The 19764-nt window shown below is 42.9% G+C and overlaps 1 protein-coding gene across 1 annotated transcript in view; it reads left to right on the top strand.

The window, feature by feature from the left end:
- The window catches only part of dok6 (docking protein 6), a 77759-nt gene that overhangs the window by 6917 nt on the left and 51078 nt on the right, over positions 1-19764 (top strand). Inside the window, exon 2 of the mRNA XM_014157186.3 lies at positions 15535-15642. Within this exon, the coding sequence (XP_014012661.1) occupies positions 15535-15642 (108 nt within the window). The remainder of the gene's footprint in view (positions 1-15534; positions 15643-19764) is intronic.

The raw sequence follows: 19764 nt of genomic DNA, 5'->3' as shown, positions 1-19764 counted from the left end.
CAAGTGAAGTAGATAATAAATAAAAGTGAGATAAACAATAAAAATGAACAGTAAACATTACACTCACAGAAGTTCCAAAAGAATAAAGACATTACAAATGTCATACAGTGTTGTAACGATGTGCAAATAGTTAAAGAACTAAAGGGAAAATAAATAAACATAAATATGGGTTGTATTTACAGTGGTGTTTGTTTTTCACTGGTTGCCCTTGTCTTGTGGCAACAGGTCAGAAATCTTGCTGCCGTGATGGCACACTGTGGTATTTCACCCAGTAGATATGGGAGTTTATCAAAATTGGGTTTGTTTTCTAATTCTTTGTGGATCTGTGTAATCTGAGGGAAATATGTGCCTCTAATATGGTCATACATTTGGCAGGAGGTTAGGAAGTGCAGCTCAGTTTCCACCTCATTTTGTGGGCATTGTGTACATAGCCTGTCTTCTCTTGAGAGCCAGGTCTGCCTACGGCGGCCTTTCTCAATAGCAAGGCTATGCTCACTGAGTCTGTACATAGTCAAAGCTTTCCTTAAGTTTGGGTCAGTCACAGTGGTCATGTATTCTGCCACTGTGTACTCTCTGTTTAGGACCAAATAGTATTCTAGTTTGCTCTGGGTTTTTTTTCTCCCTCCCTCTCTCTCTCTGTCTGACCCACCTGCCTCTGTCTCTCTCTGTGTCTAACCCCCCGCCTCTCTCTCCCTGTCTCCCTCTCTCCCCCTCTCTCAATCCTCTCAATAATACATCAAGCCGTCTGTCCCGACTACTCCCAACAGCAGCTTTGTGTTTTCATTGTGTTTGTGATAAACTGCTCTGTAAAGTGCAGAGTTCACTAATCCACACACAGAGAGGGGAGAAGTCACAGCTCAGCGCGGATGGAGGGAGGAGAGGACTCCCTACCACGACAATTTAATCTCCCAAATCAATCCCTGATATCCTGATGCTCTGGCACCACAGCCTGAGCCAACTGCTGCACCATCTAGCCTCTTAACTAGAGAGGAGAGACGCAATCAGAAAACGCCTTACTTGAGACAGATACTTGAGACATTTCATTGCATAATCATTTGTGCTCTTTTTTTTTTTACCGCTCACTCATTTCCTCTGATGACTCTGTCCTTTTGGTAATGGCATTGACCTTGATAGTGAAGCGTTGGTGCATGGTTCACTACCTTAGCCTGTTGGTGTGGCTATAGGCTATACTATGTAAGTGAAGGAGGACTGTTTTAACCTTTTGAGATAATGGATGGCATGTACTGCAAACAGTTTTACTGATATCACAAACAATTACAAAACGCATCATAGCACACTGTATATATACACTAGCTTTTGCATGCGACTCTAAGGATTAATACAAGGTACAAACGTCTCCCTGCTCCAGTTTAGAATGACAGATTTGATGATGTACAGTGCCATTTGAATTGTATGATTCTCCACGGTGTTATTATCTTCTACGGACACACTTGAGATTGACCTATGATATCCCGACGCTAAAGGTATCTATCATAGCTAGCTCCTTTAACACCATCTCTCCATCCCCTTCTTCTCTTCTTTCCCCTTCATTAATCACTCCATCCCACTGGGCTCACAAACCTACTGAACAACTGAATGGGTTTATGCCTACGTGTGCGTGTGCTCGTGCGTGAGTGCGCGTGTGTGTGTTTGTATGTGTGTGTGTGTGTGTGTGTGTGTGTGTGTGTAAATCTGATCTACCTGTAGCTCAGTCTAATTTCAGAGATGTGCGTTAACATACAGTATGTCGTTGTTGTGTTATAGTGTGATCTAGAAATAGGACCTTTGAATTCTGTAGAGGAGGAAATCTGAAGTATGAAGTTATTCTTAGGAAAAAAGGCTTTTAGCAGGACGCGGTACACCTTTATTTTAGAAATTGAGATGTAATGACTTGCAATCTGATGAATCTCTCTTAGCTTTCATCAGGGAGCTGTAAAGGAGTCACACATCCACATAACCATCGACATGGCCTAGTCACGGCAGTCTGTGTGTGTGTGTGTGTGTGTGTGTGTGTGTGTGTGTGTGTGTGTGTGTGTGTGTGTGTGTGTGTGTGTGTGTGTGTGTGTGTGTGTGTGTGTGTGTGTGTGTGTGTGTGTGTGTGTGTGTGTGTGTGTGTGTGTGTGTGTCCCTGTGTGGCTCTGTGTGTCTCTGTGTGTGTGTATGTCTCTGTGTGTGTGTGTACTTTTGCACGCTACCTGTTTGTGCTTTTCACACAGCACCCAGGGAAGTGTTACAAGGTAACACTCTTCTCTTGTTTTAAATAGAGCAACATCATACATTTTCAATCAAAGATCACTGCATTATAAAACTCCCAAATACAACATTCTTTGAATAATGAACATTCAGCCTAAGAAACAATATTTATTTCAACACATATACTTATTTGTAATATGAGAGGTAACGTTGACATGTGTGTTGGCAAAGCTCTGACAGCTATCATCTCTCTCACCACTCACCAAGGAGTTGATGCTTGCTTCTATTTATTCAGAGATGAGTCCTCTCTCTCTCTCTCTCTCTCTCTCTGTCTCTCTCTCTCTCTCTCACCCGCTCTGTCTCTCTCTCTCTTCTCTCTCTCTCTTCTCTCTCTCTCTCTCTTTCTCAGGGGAGTTCTTTTAATAGTAAGAAGGTGACAGTTAACTTCTCTCCCCATACAGGGCTGTCAGTAAGCTACCTGTCTGTCCTGCTGAGTACTATGTAAAAATGCACAACAGCTTCCTCCTCACAGTGCCTGGCTTACTGTATCTGCCTGCTTTAAAAAAACTGTACTACTTTCTAATGAGTTACAGTGTTAGAGAGAAACATGGAGTGGTGTCTCGTCCGGACGCAATATGATCCACTTTCTATTAAGACAGCTTGTAATATTTCCTCAAGAGTTATTGTTAGAGGAATGAATTTTGGATAAGGTCTGCCAAGGGGAGTTGTAAATGAAGTACAATACCAGCCCTGGCACTGTCACTTCCATGGAAATCATTTATGGGGCCATAATGGAGAAAATAATGACTTCCATACTCGTAAAGACATGGCAAACATGAAGGTCTTGGACAGTTTTCTGGATGGGAAAATGCCTATAATGTGGCATTAGTATGTGTAAGAAAGAGTGGTTTAGTGGTTGAACAATTGATCATTTGCAGATTGTATGGTATGTTATGTATGCAAGCAGTGGACATTGAGCTAATCTGACTTAATACTGTGAGGTACTGAGCAGCAGGCATTTAGATCACACACACATGCACACACACAATTCCCCCTCCCACACCACACACACACACACACACAAACACACACACACAAACCCACACACACACACACACACACACACACACACACACACACACACACACACACACACACACACACACACACACACACACACACACACACCTGACCTTCCTGTGCCCTAAACACTCCTCTAACTAACTGCATGTTTCCTACGCACTTCCCCACTTCCCCCTGGCATCCCAGTGATTCCCTCTCATTCTGCCCAGTAATCTGTTAGCTGAAGTGATAATTGCATTCCACAATGGCTCCATGCTGAGACTGCACACAGTCACGCTGAATCACTGCCCATGTATTCCAATGGAGTATGTCCTTTAGTGGAAATGAGACAAAAACAATATGACGAACTCCATCACTACACTTCCTTTGATGTTTACTCTGAGCGAAAAGGCAATTTCTTCCTTCTTCCTCTAACACGTGTTTAATTAGATTTAGAAACTGTTAGTTAAAGCGGCTGGCTATTAGCTAAATCAAGTTAGTTACAGTATGAAAGAGATCCCTTTGGGTTTTAGTAGTAGTGAAAACTCATTGTGGATATAGCCTAGTTATAACCTAGTTTGGATACATCCCAGTTCCAGTTAAAGGCATCAGCGAGCCAGCCAAAACATGGCTTCAGAATGCATGTATGGATTCTCCCATGTCTTCTGGTTGTTAAGGATAGCACATTGTAGGTTAATGCATGAGCGAACCAACCAGAACATCAGTACTACTTTAGGAGCCGAAACATCAGTGAACAGTAAGCCTACTGTACTACTTTAGGAGCCGAAACATCAGTGAACAGTAAGCCTACTGTACTACTTTAGGAGCCAAAACATCAGTGAACAGTAAGCCTACTGTACTACTTTAGGAGCCAAAACATCAGTGAACAGTAAGTCTACTGTACTACTTTAGGAGCCCAAACATCAGTGAACAGTAAGCCTACTGTACTACTTTAGGAGTAATCCTCAGGATGTATCTGATCCACTGGACTAGGATTACCATCCTTAGCCCTCTGATGATATTCCAGCAAACAACTCTCTCATAGAAAGTGTCCTCAAGCACACAAAGAGGCATAATGATGTGGTCCTGTAACATGCAAATATTATACTCTCTCTCTCGGATGCAGTGGTTTGCACTACACGCAATCACATCCCCAGGTTGTGTTTACATGTTAATGAAGGTCAGCTAAGCGTTATTAGAATAGTCAAGTGTCGTAGCGCTAAAGAAAGGACCTCTTTCATCCCTTTTGATAGGCTGTTTCCTTCTTTCCTTTGAGACTGCTGCCATCGGTCACTTCACAGGCTAGCTAGCTTCCATTTGGTCTTCACACAACAGCCCACACCTGTGTACCTAGCTTATATAGTTGGCCCTGCGCTTTTTGATTTATTTTTTGTATTTATTTATTTGCATACAAGAAAAACAAATCTATTATGCTGAAGTTTTGAAAGGTACATGAAAAGAACATGTGCAGGAGATGTAAATAACAAACCCAAAAACAGAGAGGCTTGGAAGTCACCTCCCCCCTTCACATGTACTATATATAAAACAAAACCATACAAAAAAAAGTTTTTTAAGACAAACAATTGTATATTTAATAGCCTGGTCCCAGATCTGTAGGCCAATGTGCTTTTGTTTAACCAACTCCTCTGCCTATCGTTGTCCATACATATCTGAGACCAAGCTAATGGCTAGCCTAATACAATGACACTAACTTATGGAGGCTAACGTATGGATGCTAATGTAGCACGCTAATGGCTAGGCTACAAACGTCAGTCCCTACAACACGGCTTGAGTATTATGAGCTGGGGTTAAATTGAGATGTTTGTGTGTTGTGAGGTGTATGCTGCCTGTTTCCCCATGCTGAGGCCGGGAGACAGAATGAATACAATACTAGTGAATGTAGGACCACACTCAGACAGCCATGCTCATAAACAATAACAGACTGTCAAGTACACTCAGAAAAAAATTGCCGTGGCCTGTTTTGTTTGTCTGTGTTTGTGCCGGGCTGAATACGTTGTCTTCAGACAAACAGACGGAGTAGGGTTATTCTTGCATAGTCAAATCCCTTTTTGTCTCTGTGTTATTGTCCGTGAACACAGCTAGCAACGAGCTGCTTCAGCCTTGTAGTTAGATTAAATGGAAATTGCTCTCTGGCTGCGGCGGGATTGCTGACTGAAGCTGTAATACTGAGAGGCTTTGGGATAAGGGACGTTTTAAAGAGCAGGCAATTGTCATGATGATGACTGAGAGCAGAATCCATCCACTGTGAACCAATTGGAAGAGTATTTTAAAATTTATTTTACATCCACAGTAGATACATCCTGCTCACATCAAATAGCTGGCACAGTTATACAACCATCGAAATTGGAATCAGAAATCCCACCAGGAAATAAAATGTATAAAACAATGTATATACAACATTATTTTTTTTTCAAACCAGTAACGTCAATATATTATGCTGGTAGGGAACTGTACTTGAATCCGTTTTTATTCTCTCTTCGAGATGTTGTGAACTATTGCCAACTCCTATTTCTGTGTGAGACATGTATGTTCTGACAGCCAGGACATGTCAGCTATCCCCAAGACTCCAGAAATCAATCAAGTGTGTGTCTGTTTATGCATATGCATATGCATTGTGTGTGTGTGTGTGTGTGTGTGTGTGTGTGTGTGTGTGTGTGTGTGTGTGTGTGTGTGTGTGTGTGTGTGTGTGTGTGTGTGTGTGTGTGTGTGTGTGTGTGTGTGTGTGTGTGTGTGTGTGTGTGTGTGCTGTGTGTGTGTCTGTGTCTGTGTATATGTATATGTATGTACTGACATGAGCAATACACTGTGTGGTTTCCAACAGCCGAAACATTTGCCCTTCTCTCCCCCACACCTCAGAGAGGAGAAACCTCAATATTGACCTATATCTCCTTGAGAATAATTTGGCTGCTATTTCGGTCCTGTTCTTAAGTATGCTTTGTAGGGTGTGATGACTGAATCTGCTGCTGTGTTTGACATTTTAACTAATGTTCCAGGCTCCAAGCTACGGTGGCTAGCAAGGGCCAAACATCCCCAGAGTACAACCAGGGTAATAAGAAAACACAAGGGTAATAAGAAAACATGAGGGAAAGCGCTGCCTTGGTTGCCTGTGCTTGACGGGAATATTTGCATGAGAATTGGGTGTTTCTTTTAACAGGGCTTGTCCTATGGCTTATTGATGTAGAATGAGAGCATAATAGCTACAGTCGGGCCTGAAATAGCAGAGAGGGCAGAGTATGAGAGCTCTTCTACTGCTGAAGAGGAAAACTGTTATTTGATGTCTTGTGTATTATAATCTATTCACAGGCTTCTAACTAGAAGTCCTGTTTAAAAGCCTAATTCATCATTAGTCCTAATGGAGGGCGGCCTGAAGCCAAATGCAGTTGTTCTCGCTTTCACCAGACCTGTGTGCCAGGCCTCTGAACCAGACTTTTCTCACTGCAAAGAGTTTCTCAACAGCAACTACTTTTTCACTTCTTCTTCACACTCTCCCTTCTCCTCTTCTTTCTCTCATTCTCTCTCATCTCACACTCTGTCATGGATTAGCACCTGTCCCTGTTGCTCATGGCATCATGACTGTAGAGGCTGTGTTTTGGGTGAGAGCCTGCAATGTCCTCTACACCTGATGTCATGTTCAATAGCAGTCAGTGTCACAGGCAGAATGTATAACATAGAGTTATCATGTATCTCACTCTATCCCATTAGGACATGGATATTACATTTCCAGACTGATCTGGCCCATTAATGTTGACGAGGAGCGGTAGCCATGCATAGGGAAAGAGGAGGGGGGAAAAGAGGGATGGAGGGCTAAAGAAAGAGGAAAGGAAGACATGGATATAGTCTGGAGAAAGGAGGGAAAAGATAGAGAGAAAGGGAGTCAGAAAGAGAGAGAGAGAACCCAACAGAAAGAGATATAGAGAGAGAGAAAGCGAGAGAGACTGAAAGAGAGAGATGGAAAAAGGGAGAAAGAGAGAGAGACTGAAAGAGAGAGATGGAGGGAGAGAGAAAGCGAGAGAGATTGAAAGAGGGAGAAAGCGAGAGAGATTGAAAGAGAGATGGAAAGAGGGAGAAAGGTGAGAGAGATTGAAAGAGAGAGATGGAGGGAGAGAGAAAGCGAGAGAGATTGAAAGAGAGAGATGGAAAGAGGGAGAAAGCGAGAGAGATTGAAAGAGGGGGATGCAGTGATTACATGGCGCTGAGGTAGCACTGTTGACACATGAGGATTTGGAGTGGCCCAGATAAAGTAATCTATGATTAACTGGGGCGCGGCGTGGTGCAGCAGCCTTGCTACCTCGCCAACAGCTGTAGTCAGGGCCCAATTACAACATTATGGGATGTCCAAACATATTATGGGGGCGGGAATGGGGAGTGTGTATGTGTGTGTGTATGAGCATTTGTGTATTTGTGTATGTGGCTACCATATATGTGTGGCTTAGTGTCAGGGTGAGAATGGATGTAGGTGTGTGTGTGTTTTAGGGACATATTTGGGAGTGCAATCGAGGTAAGGTGTGCGTTTACGATTTTCAGGATAGGGAGGGAGGGAGTAGGGTCACGAGTGCAATTAAATAGACATTTCTAGTCATCACATTTGCTGTCAAATTGTAGAAATGTTCTTGTGCGGGGTGGGGCTGTGGGGGGGGGGGGGGGGGGGGGGTGAGGGAAATTATAGCTGCTATGATTGCTGTACCAACTGTCCGACGGGATAACAAATCAAATTATAAAGATGGACCACGGTACTGGCCCAGCGCTGGCCCGCCACTGTCTGAAATTGATTGCCAACAGCAGCAGCTGATATTGCAGGGCCTGGTCTGTCATAGTCCATCAGCAGTCATTATCACCATAGGAATATGGTGCACTCTGTGGGGGGGAGCTCAGTCCATGCTACTGTGGCTGAAAGAGTATGGGCTACATGCTACTGTAGCTACGTCCATATTGGTTACACTTTACTAGGCTTTTCATTTGGTATTGGCTTAGAAGTGACATTGTAGATGGTTGTTGATGATTGTTCTTTTTCTGTGTGTTTGGGATTCCTTGAAACAAACGCTACTATGTTACAAATGTTGGTATCGTAGTTTAATTCCTTGAAGTAAGTACAAGACGGTACTGTATGGATGTGGGTTCCCGAGTGGCGCAGCAGTCTAAAGCACTGCATCTCAGTGCTTGAGGTGTCATGACAGACCCTGGTTCGATTTCAGGCTGTATCACAACCGGCTGTGATTGGGAGTCCCATAGGCCCAGCGTTGTCCGGTTTTGGCTGAGGTAGGCTGTCTTTGTTAAAAGGAATTTGTTCTTAACTGACTTGACTAGTAAAATAAAGGTTAAATAAAAAATAAAAATAGCTGGTAAATATCAGCTAAAATAGCCTAAGGCTGTAGAATAAAATGTTAACTCCAGGCAATGGTCGAAAAGTTGTCATTCATCCTATCCGTGCTTCCTTTTCAAATCAAACTTCCCTTTCTGGAAACATAAACCAGAGTTCTGGTCTCCTCTCAACATTACATTTGTCCTCTTACCCAGCACCTGAGAACTAGTGGATGTTACTGTGAGCACACTTCTCTCTGAGGTTTTGATTATGTTTCAATATTAAACTCTGTTCGGTCCTGAACAGAACTTGCAGACAGGCTTTGCTATTTTTAGCAGATGTGAGAGAAGTCATATACCTGGAGCTACAGTAGCTGTCATTGGAAATCATTTTCATGTCTTTAGATGGTTTCTCCGCCCGTTCAGCAGGTGAGTAATGTGCCTACGGGGGAGTTCGCCTATGTTTTATTGAGAGGCCAGACACATCTTCAATAACGCTGAAACTTTCTCAATGTTCTGAGAGAAGTTAATGGAGGGACTTAGCATCAGGGGCCACTTGCAGGAAATGACTGAGGTAACTTATTACCGGGGTTTAAAATGTGATTTCACCTCTTTACTTCTAAAGGAGCACTAAAGGAGCACTTTTACTGCCTGTTCCATGAATTTGATGTAGTTTAAGTAGAATTAGAATATTATTTGCTCTGATAAAGTAGTCTTTTGGGCGCTAAAGCATTCTGTCTTGAAAATAACAGGTTGACTACAAACTGGACTGCCTTCGTTACGCACACGCACGCACGCACACACACACACACACACACACACACACACACACACACACACACACACACATGCGCATGTGCGCACACACACACACACACACACACACACACACACACACACACACACACACACACACACACACACACACACACACACACACACACACACACACACACACACACACACACACACACACACACACACACACACGCTAATGAGCGAGCCCAGGGCTGTGCCAGCTGCTTCCCCAGGTGTGTATCCAGACATATAAAGGTGAGGAGAGAATCTCTTCCTCAATCCCACACAGCTGGCTGTCATGTCTCCTCCTGTTGGAGCATGAAAGGTCACACATGCAGGCTGGCTGGGATGCACGCGCACACACACACACACACACACCACACACACCACACACACACACACACACACACACACCACACACACACACACACACACTCACTCATCTCCAGCTGTGTTCTGTTGTCTTTTGATCAGCTAAGATCATACTCAGGAAGCTTTCACTGCACAAAACAAACTATGGCACAGAGATGGTAGAAAATATATTTTAAATGAGTTCGTTTTCAACTTCAGAAATCCCCAAATTATTGCAAAGTGCATTTTCATGACCCAGTTTACTTTCGATCCAAAATGCCTGTGGCCTCTGCGTCTAGCATTTTGTATGAGTCATGTATTCTGAAGAAACACTCAGTCCTACTACCCATATAGGATATCATTGTATGTACAATGACACTGTATGTACAATAGATTGTCATGGCTAAATATTTACAACATATTTTACCTGTTGGTGTGCTGAGCATTGAATAGTATTCTGATCTGAAACATCTGTGAAGAGGAGTGTTATGATTTGGAAGGTCTGGGTTGTTCTGAACACTCATAAAGACAGGTCAGGACTTCCAGTGATTAATCAGCCATTGAGATTTCAGAGTGCAATCAGCATGTCTCTGCCTCAGAGAGCTGAGAGATATGCTCCAGTCCATATTCAGCCTCTGGACCTCTGTTGAGAGGGAGGTCAAAGCTGATGAACAAAGCTACACTGTATTGCATTTAGTCTGTTCTTTTGGCCATAATATGTCTTTGTGAGCCATACTTGTTGGTGTTTTGTACAATTGGTTTATTTCCACACTGAAATCAATATAGTTATCATTGGGTACCTTGTGTACCGCTTGTATAAAAATCCTTTCAGTGTTGTTGCTTTGTTATACGATAAGGGACTAAAGCAGCATGAAAAATATAATTCTCTTCTTTAAAAGCTCTTGTAGACAAATGGAAAATGGTTATTTGTTACAGTCAAAAGACAGCAGCATACAGTAGCTACAGCACCATTTCTCTGGGGTAATTCTCCACACAAATTGAATGGGCTATTGTAGGAGAAACCAGTGCTTTCATCCTCTGGTACTTAGATCACACCTCAAAGAAAAGAGGCTGATTGTACTCTCATAACATCCCTTTTTCTTGCTAATATATATTTTTTTATTTCTGGGCGATGATGCTTTGTTCTGCGGCAACACACAAATACACTCACACACTCACTCACCCTCGCATGGAATAATGTTCCGGCATTCTAATTAGTCACACATTCTAGAAGCTTCAGAGTCTCATTCACCTCCATGTAATTAAAATCAGTGTAAGAGTCCTCCTAAGTAACACCTAGAAACACTGCCAAGAATAGGCCCTCCTTGACAAAGCATTTGACAACTGTGGAACAGGCGAAATTAAGCCTTTTCCTTCGTACCTTTTGTTCTTATAAACACTGTAGCTATCTCTCTGAGCTTGCTTTTGTAGTGTTGTAATGACTTAATCTCAGCATTCTCAGAGTGAATTACTTTGTGTGTGGTAGGCAATGAATGGTTTTGTTTCGTTGCCCCAGAAGGGATTTCGAGACAACAGTTGAGTCAGTTTCTATATGACTTGATACTGGAGCTGTAGGTTATGATCAACGACCAGACAGCTCATTCTTACCTCTTGGGGTTTAATGTAATATGGTGTTGTTTTGTCCTTAGGTAAACTATTCAGAAAATAGATTGGTTATTGACTATGGCCTCTTGTGTCCTGATTAATAAATGCAGAAGTAAGAAAGCACTTTATAGGTACAGCCCATCATTACCTTAAGTGTCCCATTCTACATTAAAGCATTTAGTTGTGTACCTCTTTCTCTCTCTCTCTCTCTCTCTCTCTCTCTCTCTCTCTCTCTCTCTCTCTCTCTCTCTCGCTCTCTCGCTCTCTCTCTCTCTCGCTCTCTCGCTCTCTCCCTCTTTCTCTCTCTCTCTCTCTTGTTTTCTCTGTATAATAGTCATGAGCCTCACTAATGGCCCCGAGGCCCATCAGTAGGAACAGAACAGATAAGAACCAAGGCAGGAATTCACTCCAGTCAATTACCTGGAGTGCCAAGTTCAGCCGCTGTGTTCCTTTTATAGAGTAAACAAATGGATCCTGGATACACAGTCCCTCCACGATGACGATGCAGAGAGTGTTAATCATACATCAAACAGATTAATATCAGCTAGCTATCTCAGACAGGAAATTGAAAGATCCTCTTCTTCAACATGAAGCCCCTAGATATGGTATTAGGCCTAATAAGTTATAGTTGACTCCTTATAAATGCACTTCAGATAAGTGCGTACTTCAAGTGCACTACAGTTTTCACAACAGTGTTCCAGACATCCGAAAGTTGCTACTGGTAACCGCATGCTCTATTTAAATGCACAATATCACAACAATCTCAAGCTATTGCATTTATCATTAATGGGCTGTATATTTGTATTTGGTTTAAATCACTCTGTTCGAGACGGAGAGGCGCTTTATGCATTTACACAGACCGTTAAGGGTAGAGGACACCTTCCCTGGTCTTTCCGGATGCCATACAAGAATTATATTAGGATAATAAAGTGGATGCGAGCCAAGAGGTCCTTGAGCCAAGCTGTCAGGGAGATATAAAGTATTAAAAGACCACAGAGGGGATGTGTGACATCTTCAACTGACATCTCAGAGTCAGAGTAAATCACACAGTAGTAGTATACGAATGTAAAAAGTTACAATGACTAAGGATCTTTCACTTTCAGTGTCTGCTCTGTTATGGATGCTATAGGTTATGGATGCTATAGGTTATGGATGATATAGGTTATGGATGATATAGGTTATGGATGCTATAGGCTATGGATGCTATAGGCTATGGATGCTATAGGTTATGGATGATATAGGTTATGGATGATATAGGTTATGGATGCTATAGGCTATGGATGCTATAGGCTATGGATGCTATAGGCTATGGATGATATAGGCTATGGATGATTTAGGCTATGGATGATATAGGTTATGGATGCTATAGGTTATGGATGATATAGGCTATGGATGATATAGACTATGGATGATATAAGTTATGGATGATATAAGTTATGGATGATATAGGTTATGGATGATATAGGCTATGGATGATATAGTTTATGGATCATATAGGTTATGGATGATATAGGTTATGGATGATATAGGCTATGGATGATATAGGCTATGGATGATATAGGTTATGGATGATATAGACTATGGATGATATAGACTATGGATGATATAAATGATGGATGATATAGGTTATGGATGATATAGACTATGGATGATATAGGTTATGGATGATATAGGCTATGGATGATATAGGTTATGGATGATATAGACTATGGATGATATAAATTATGGATGATATAGGTTATGGATGATATAGACTATGGATGATATAGGTTATGGATGATATAGGCTATGGATGATATAGGTTATGGATGTACTATTGGAATAAGAAAAGACTGTAGAATAAGGTGTTCAGATGTGGATTATTCTGGTCTGATTCAATGTATCCTTCATGAAAGAGAGAGAGAGAGAGCAATGGAAGAGAGAGGGAAAGAAAGATAAATTTGCAGAGAGAGAAAGAAATACAGAATGAGAGAGAGAGAGATAGAGAGAGTGAAGTGGAGAGAGACAGACAGAGGAGAATGAAGTGGAGAGATTATTGTGGAGTTCTTTTTTTTAAAGAGACGAAGAGTTTTTGAGTGGCTGTGTCCTTTTTTCAATCTTGACCTTGTTGTGGCTCTTTGGCACACAGTGTGTGTGTGTGTGTGTGTGTGTGTGTGTGTGTGTGTGTGTGTGTGTGTGTGTGTGTGTGTGTGTGTGTGTGTGTGTGTGTGTGTGTGTGTGTGTGTGTGTGTGTGTGTGCTATCTGTGTCTCTCTCTCTCTCTCTATGTGTGTGTGTGTGTGTGTGTGTGTGTGTGTGTGTGTGTGTGTGTGTGTGTGTGTGTGTGTGTGTGTGTGTGTGTGTGTGTGTGTGTGTGTGTGTGTGTGTGTGTGTGTGTGTGTGTGTGTGTGATCCAGAGGGTTCTAAGTCCCTGCAGGGGGGATGTACCAGACTTTGGTCAACCAATCAATACTCACTAAGCTATATCAGTAGGCTACCTCTGAGAAAGCTAACACAAAGGAAGCTAGCTACTATTACACTGCTTTATCATCTCTCACTAAACACCCGGGACATATCAGCTGTCAACGCTTTAACATTGTCGTGTAGTTACAATGTTATACGCGCAGAAATAAACTGAAGGATGTCTCTCTCCTCTCTCTCTCTCTCTCTCCTGTGTGACGGTGAGCGTTAGGGACTGTTTTTGAGCTCGTATGTCCCCTTTCGATTTTGACCTTATTGTGGCCCTTTGGCACACAGTGTGTGTGTGCGGCTGTGGGCGCGTGCGTGTGTGTGTGTGTGTATGTGTATCTGTGACTGTGCAGTAGCAGTGCATCCAAACAAATAGGTCTAGATTGCTAAATAGATGAAATAGATGAATGCACAAACAGCCCAGTTTCAGTTGACTGAGAGGAAAGCATTTGCTCTTTGAGTTATTGATGTGGTGATGCACCGGTGAGCATCTCATTGAGTCTGGATTAATATCCACACAGATAAATGATGAGACAGGCTGGCTGGAATGCTTGGAAAGTAGATGGAAAAATGAATTAGTGAAGATGCTTATTAATGTATCAAATTCATTTTTTTGTTTTTTTGTTGTTTTTTTGTTATACACTCAGCCCAATGTTCTAAATTAATACCTTTCATTGTGTTATGATAAAAAATGCCCTTGACAATGTCAGCATTTTGTTTTGTTTGGCTGTGTAATCAGTTACGACTTTTTTCAAACTTCAAAGGTTGCATTGTGTGCTGGTTTTTAGTCTTGTTTATTACTGTACATCTCCCTGGTTTGGGGTTCTGATCAGGTTCTTCAGGGGAACATCTCCCTGGTTTGGGGTTCTGATCAGGTTCTTCAGGGGAACATCTCCCTGGTTTGGGGTTCTGATCAGGTTCTTCAGGGGAACATCTCTCTAGTTTGTGGTTTCGGATCAGGTTCTTGAGGGGAACATGTCTCTGGTTTGGGTTTCTGATCAGGTTCTTCAGGGGAACATCTCTCTGGTTTGGGTGTCTGATCAGATTCTTCAGGGGAACATCTCTCTGGTTTGGGTGTCTGATCAGGTTCTTCAGGGGAACATCTCTCTGGTTTGGGTGTCTGATCAGGTTCTTCAGGGGACCATCTCTCTGGTTTGGGTGTCTGATCAGATTCTTCAGGGGACCATCTCTCTGGTTTGGGTTTCTGATCAGGTTCTTCAGGGGAACATCTCTCTGATTTTGTTTTCTGATCAGGTTCTTCAGGGGAACATCTCTCTGATTTTGTTTTCTGATCAGGTTCTTCAGGGGAACATCTCTCTGATTTTGTTTTCTGATCAGGTTCTTCAGGGGAACATCTCTCTGGCTTGGGGTTTCGGATCAGGTTCTTGAGGGGAACATCTCTCTGGTTTGGGTTTCTGATCAGATTCTTGTGGGGAACATCTCTCTGGTTTGGCTGTCTGATCAGATTCTTGAGGGGAACATCTCTCTGGTTTGGGTTTCTGGTCAGATTCTTGAGGGGAACATCTCTCTGGTTTGGGTGTCTGATCAGATTCTTGATGGGAACATCTGCCTGGTTTGGGGTTCTTCTGATCAGGTTCACCAGAGGAACATCTCCATGGTTTGGGTTTCTGATCAGGTTCTTCAGGGGAACATCTCTCTGGTTTGGGTGTCTGATCAGATTCTTCAGGGGAATATCTCCCTGGTTTGGGGTTCTTTTGATGGTATTCTCATGGTTCTGTTATCCATGTGTTCGCCACAGATCTTCAAGAGGTGCTGGCTGGTGTTTAAGAAGGCGTCCAGTAAAGGCCCCAGACGGTTAGAGAAATACCAAGATGAGAAGGCAGCATACTTCAGAAGCTTTCACAAGGTAAATACATTTTTTATACTGTCACTGTCTTTTATATATATCTATACAGTTGAGGTCGGAAGTTTACATACACCTTAGCCAACTACATTTAAACTCAGTTTTTCACAATTCCTGACATTTAATCCTTGTAAGAATTCCCTGTCTTAGGTCAGTTAAGATCACCACTTTATTTTAAGAATGTGAAATGTCAGAATAATAGTAGAGAGAAGGATTTATTTCAGCTTTTATTTCTTTCATCACATTCCCAGTGGGTCAGAAGTTTACATACACTCAATTAGTATTTGGTAGCATTGCCTTTAAATTGTTTAACTTGGGTCAAATGTTTCGGGAAGCCGTCCACAAGCTTCCCACAATAAGTTGGGTGAATTTTGGCCCATTCCTCCTGACAGAGCTGGTGTAACTGAGTCAGGTTTGTAGGCCTCTTGCTCGCACACGCTTTTTTAGTTCTGCCCACACATTTTCTATGGGATTGAGGTCAGGGCTTTGTGATGGCCACTCCAATACCTTGACTTTGTTGTCCTTAAGTCATTTTGCCACAACTTTGGAAGAATGCTTGGGGTCATTGTTGATTTGGAAGACCCATTTGCAACCAAGCTTTAACTTCCTGACTGATGTCTTGAGATGTTGCTTCAATATATCCACATAATTTTTCTGCCTCATGATGCCATCTATTTTGTGAAGTGCACCAGTCCCTCCTGCAGCAAAGGACCCCCACAACATGATGCTGCCATCGCCGTGCTTCACTGTTAGGATGGGGATCTTCGGATTGCAAGCCTCCCCCTTTTTCCCAAAAATATAACGATGGTCATTATGGCCAAACAGTTCTATTTTTGTTTCATCAGACCAGAGGACATTTCTTCAAAAAGTACAATCTTTGTCCCCATGTGCAGTTGCAAACCGTAGTCTGGCTTTTTTTGGTAGTTTATACTTGCGTACTATTGTTTGTACAGATGAACATGGTACCTTCCGTCATTTGGAAATTGCTCCCAAGGATGAACCAGACTTGTGGAGGTCTACAATTTTTTTCAGATGTCTTGGCTGATTTCTTTAGATTTTCCCATGATGTCAAGCAAAGAGGCACTGAGTTTGAAAGTAGGCCTTGAGATACATCCACAGGTACACCTCCAATTGACTCAAATTATGTCAATTAGCCTATCAGAAGCTTCTAAAGCCATGAAATCATTTTCTGGAATTTTCCAAGCTGTTTAAAGGCACAGTCAATTTAGTGTATGTAAACTTCTGACCCACTGGAATTGTGATACAGTGAATTATAAGTGAAATTGCCTTGCCAAAACTATAGAATTTTGTGGAGTGGTTGAAAAACGAGTTTTAATGACTCCAACGTAAGTGTATGTAAACTTCCGATTTCAACTATATGTATATATATATAGTTGTGTTTCGAAGGGTGCTGCGTATATATATATATATATACTGCTCAAAAAAATTAAGGGAACACTTAAACAACACATCCTAGAACTGAATGAAAAAAATAATCTTATTAAATACTTTTTTCTTTACATAGTTGAATGTGCTGACAACTAAATCACACAAAAAGAATCAATGGAAATCCAATTTATCAACCCATGGAGGTCTGGATTTGGAGTCACACTGAAAATTAAAGTGGAAAACCACACTACAGGCTGATCCAACTTTGATGTAATGTCCTTAAAACAAGTCAAAATGAGGCTCAGTAGTGTGTGTGGTCTCCACGTGCCTGTATGACCTCTCTACAACGCCTGGGCATGCTCCTGATGAGGTGGCGGATGGTCTCCTGAGGGATCTCCTCCCAGACCTGGACTAAAGCATCTGCCAACTCCTGGACAGTCTGTGGTGCAACGTGGCGTTCGTGGATGGAGCGAGACATGATGTCCCAGATGTGCTCAATTAGATTCAGGCCTGGGGAACGGGCGGGCCAGTCCATAGCATCAATGCCTTCCTCTTGCAGGAACTGCTGACACACTCCAGCCACATGAGGTCTAGCATTGTCTTGCATTAGGAGGAACCCAGGGCCAACCGCACCAGCATATGGTCTCACAAGGGGTCTGAGGATCTCATCTCGGTACCTAATGGCAGTCAGGCTACCTCTAGCGAGCACATGGAGGGCTGTGAGGCCCCCCAAAGAAATGCCACCCCACACCATGACTGACCCACCGCCAAACCGGTCATGCTGGAGGATGTTGCAGGCAGCAGAATGTTCTCCACGGCGTCTCCAGACTCTGTCACGTCTGTCACATGTGCTCAGTGTGAACCTGCTTCATCTGTGAAGAGCACAGGGCGCCAGTGGCGAATTTGCCAATCTTGGTGTTCTCTGGCAAATGCCAAACGTCCTGCACGGTGTTGGGCTGTAAGCACAACCCCCACCTGTGGACGTCGGGCCCTCATACCACCCTCATGGAGTCTGTTTCTGACCGTTTGAGCAGACACATGCACATTTGTGGCCTGCTGGAGGTCATTTTGCAGGGCTCTGGCAGTGCTCCTCCTGCTCCTCCTTGCACAAAGGCGGAGGTAGCGGTCCTGCTGCTGGGTTGTTGCCCTCCTACGGCCTCCTCCACGTCTCCTGATGTACTGGCCTGTCTCCTGGTAGCGCCTCCATGCTCTGGACACTACGCTGACAGACACAGCAAACCTTCTTGCCACAGCTCGCATTGATGTGCCATCCTGGATGAGCTGCACTACCTGAGCCACTTGTGTGGGTTGTAGACTCTGTCTCATGCTACCACTAGAGTGAAAGCACCGCCAGCATTCAAAAGTGACTAAAACATCAGCCAGGAAGCATAGGAACTGAGAAGTGGTCTGTGGTCTCCACCTGCAGAACCACTCCTTTATTGGGGGTGTCTTGCTTATTGCCTATAATTTCCACCTGTTGTCTATTCCATTTGCACAACAGCATGTGAAATTTATTGTCAATCAGTGTTGCTTCCTAAGTGGACAGTTTGATTTCACAGAAGTGTGATTGACTTGGAGTTACATTGTGTTGTTTAAGTGTTCCCTTTATTTTTTTGAGCAGTATATATTCACCTCATTGGCTCTCCAAATAATTGTTGTTTTGATATGAAGGGTGCACTCAGTAGACATATGTTTTTAGACGCAGCATAAGGCCAGACAGACATTCATTTGTCTGAGTCTGTTGACCCTTTTAACGGCACCACCTCCCATCACAACTTAGCCACAAGCTTAATGTTTACCCAATAACAAGCCCCAATCACCATTTCCCCTCAGACAATATCGCCAAGCACTTATTTTATTACACATCAATCGGTTAAATCGTATTACGCACAGACCGACCCCAAAAAATAATTGTATTTGTCTTTCATAAAATAATTTCACATGGGGTAATGATTGCTGTTCGGAATCTATTAAGGCACATTTGGACGCTTTATCTCGTTCCTCCAAGGTCTTTCTCTTCCTTTGAGGAGGATAATCTGGAATATAATATATCTCTCCCCGCTTCTTAAACCCTTTGAAAATACCCCAATTAAGCCTCATTATCAGTGGCAAGGATGATGTTAAGTGAGTTAAGTGGCTCTGCTATAGTGATGGGAGGAGAGGAGATGTAGCCTCAGAATGGGACTTGCTGGGACACCAGAGTGTTTGATGTGTCTGGGCTCTTTAATATGTGGCTGTATTATGAGAGGGGCCCTTTAAGGCCCTATAACACACTGTCTAATACACTATCATTAGTTATCAGACACTTCCCCACCTCATCAAGAGGTTGACTGACTGGAGGCCTATGCTGATTTGCGATAGCTACGTAACTTTTTCTAGTACATCATTCCATCAATTTGAAATGCCTATGTAGTGTTAACCTCTCCTAGAGATGTCTGCTACCCACAGCAAAGTGAGTGATGACAGAACACATGCACCAGTGCACCTGATAATGCTTCCCCACAGTGCTCCCCAGTGCACATGAAAACGCTTCCCTAGAATCTCCACACAGATTAGGAAAGGTTCCATCCGAGGGGTTTCAGAACAGTGCTGCAGAGAAAACTTAAAAACAACAACGACAACAACAGTGGATTTGCTTTTGTGTTTCGAAGGGTGCTGCGTAGATAGAATGTTGCGGCCCCGCCCGCCTGTCAGGAAAACAACCTGTGGTTACCTAGGTTACCCCGTTGTCTCACA

The sequence above is a fragment of the Salmo salar genome, chromosome 19, assembly GCF_965601325.2.
Source record: "Salmo salar chromosome 19, fSalSal1, whole genome shotgun sequence".
NCBI classification, from domain to species: Eukaryota; Metazoa; Chordata; class Actinopteri; order Salmoniformes; family Salmonidae; genus Salmo; species Salmo salar.
This window is presented reverse-complemented; position numbering and strand designations above follow the sequence as displayed.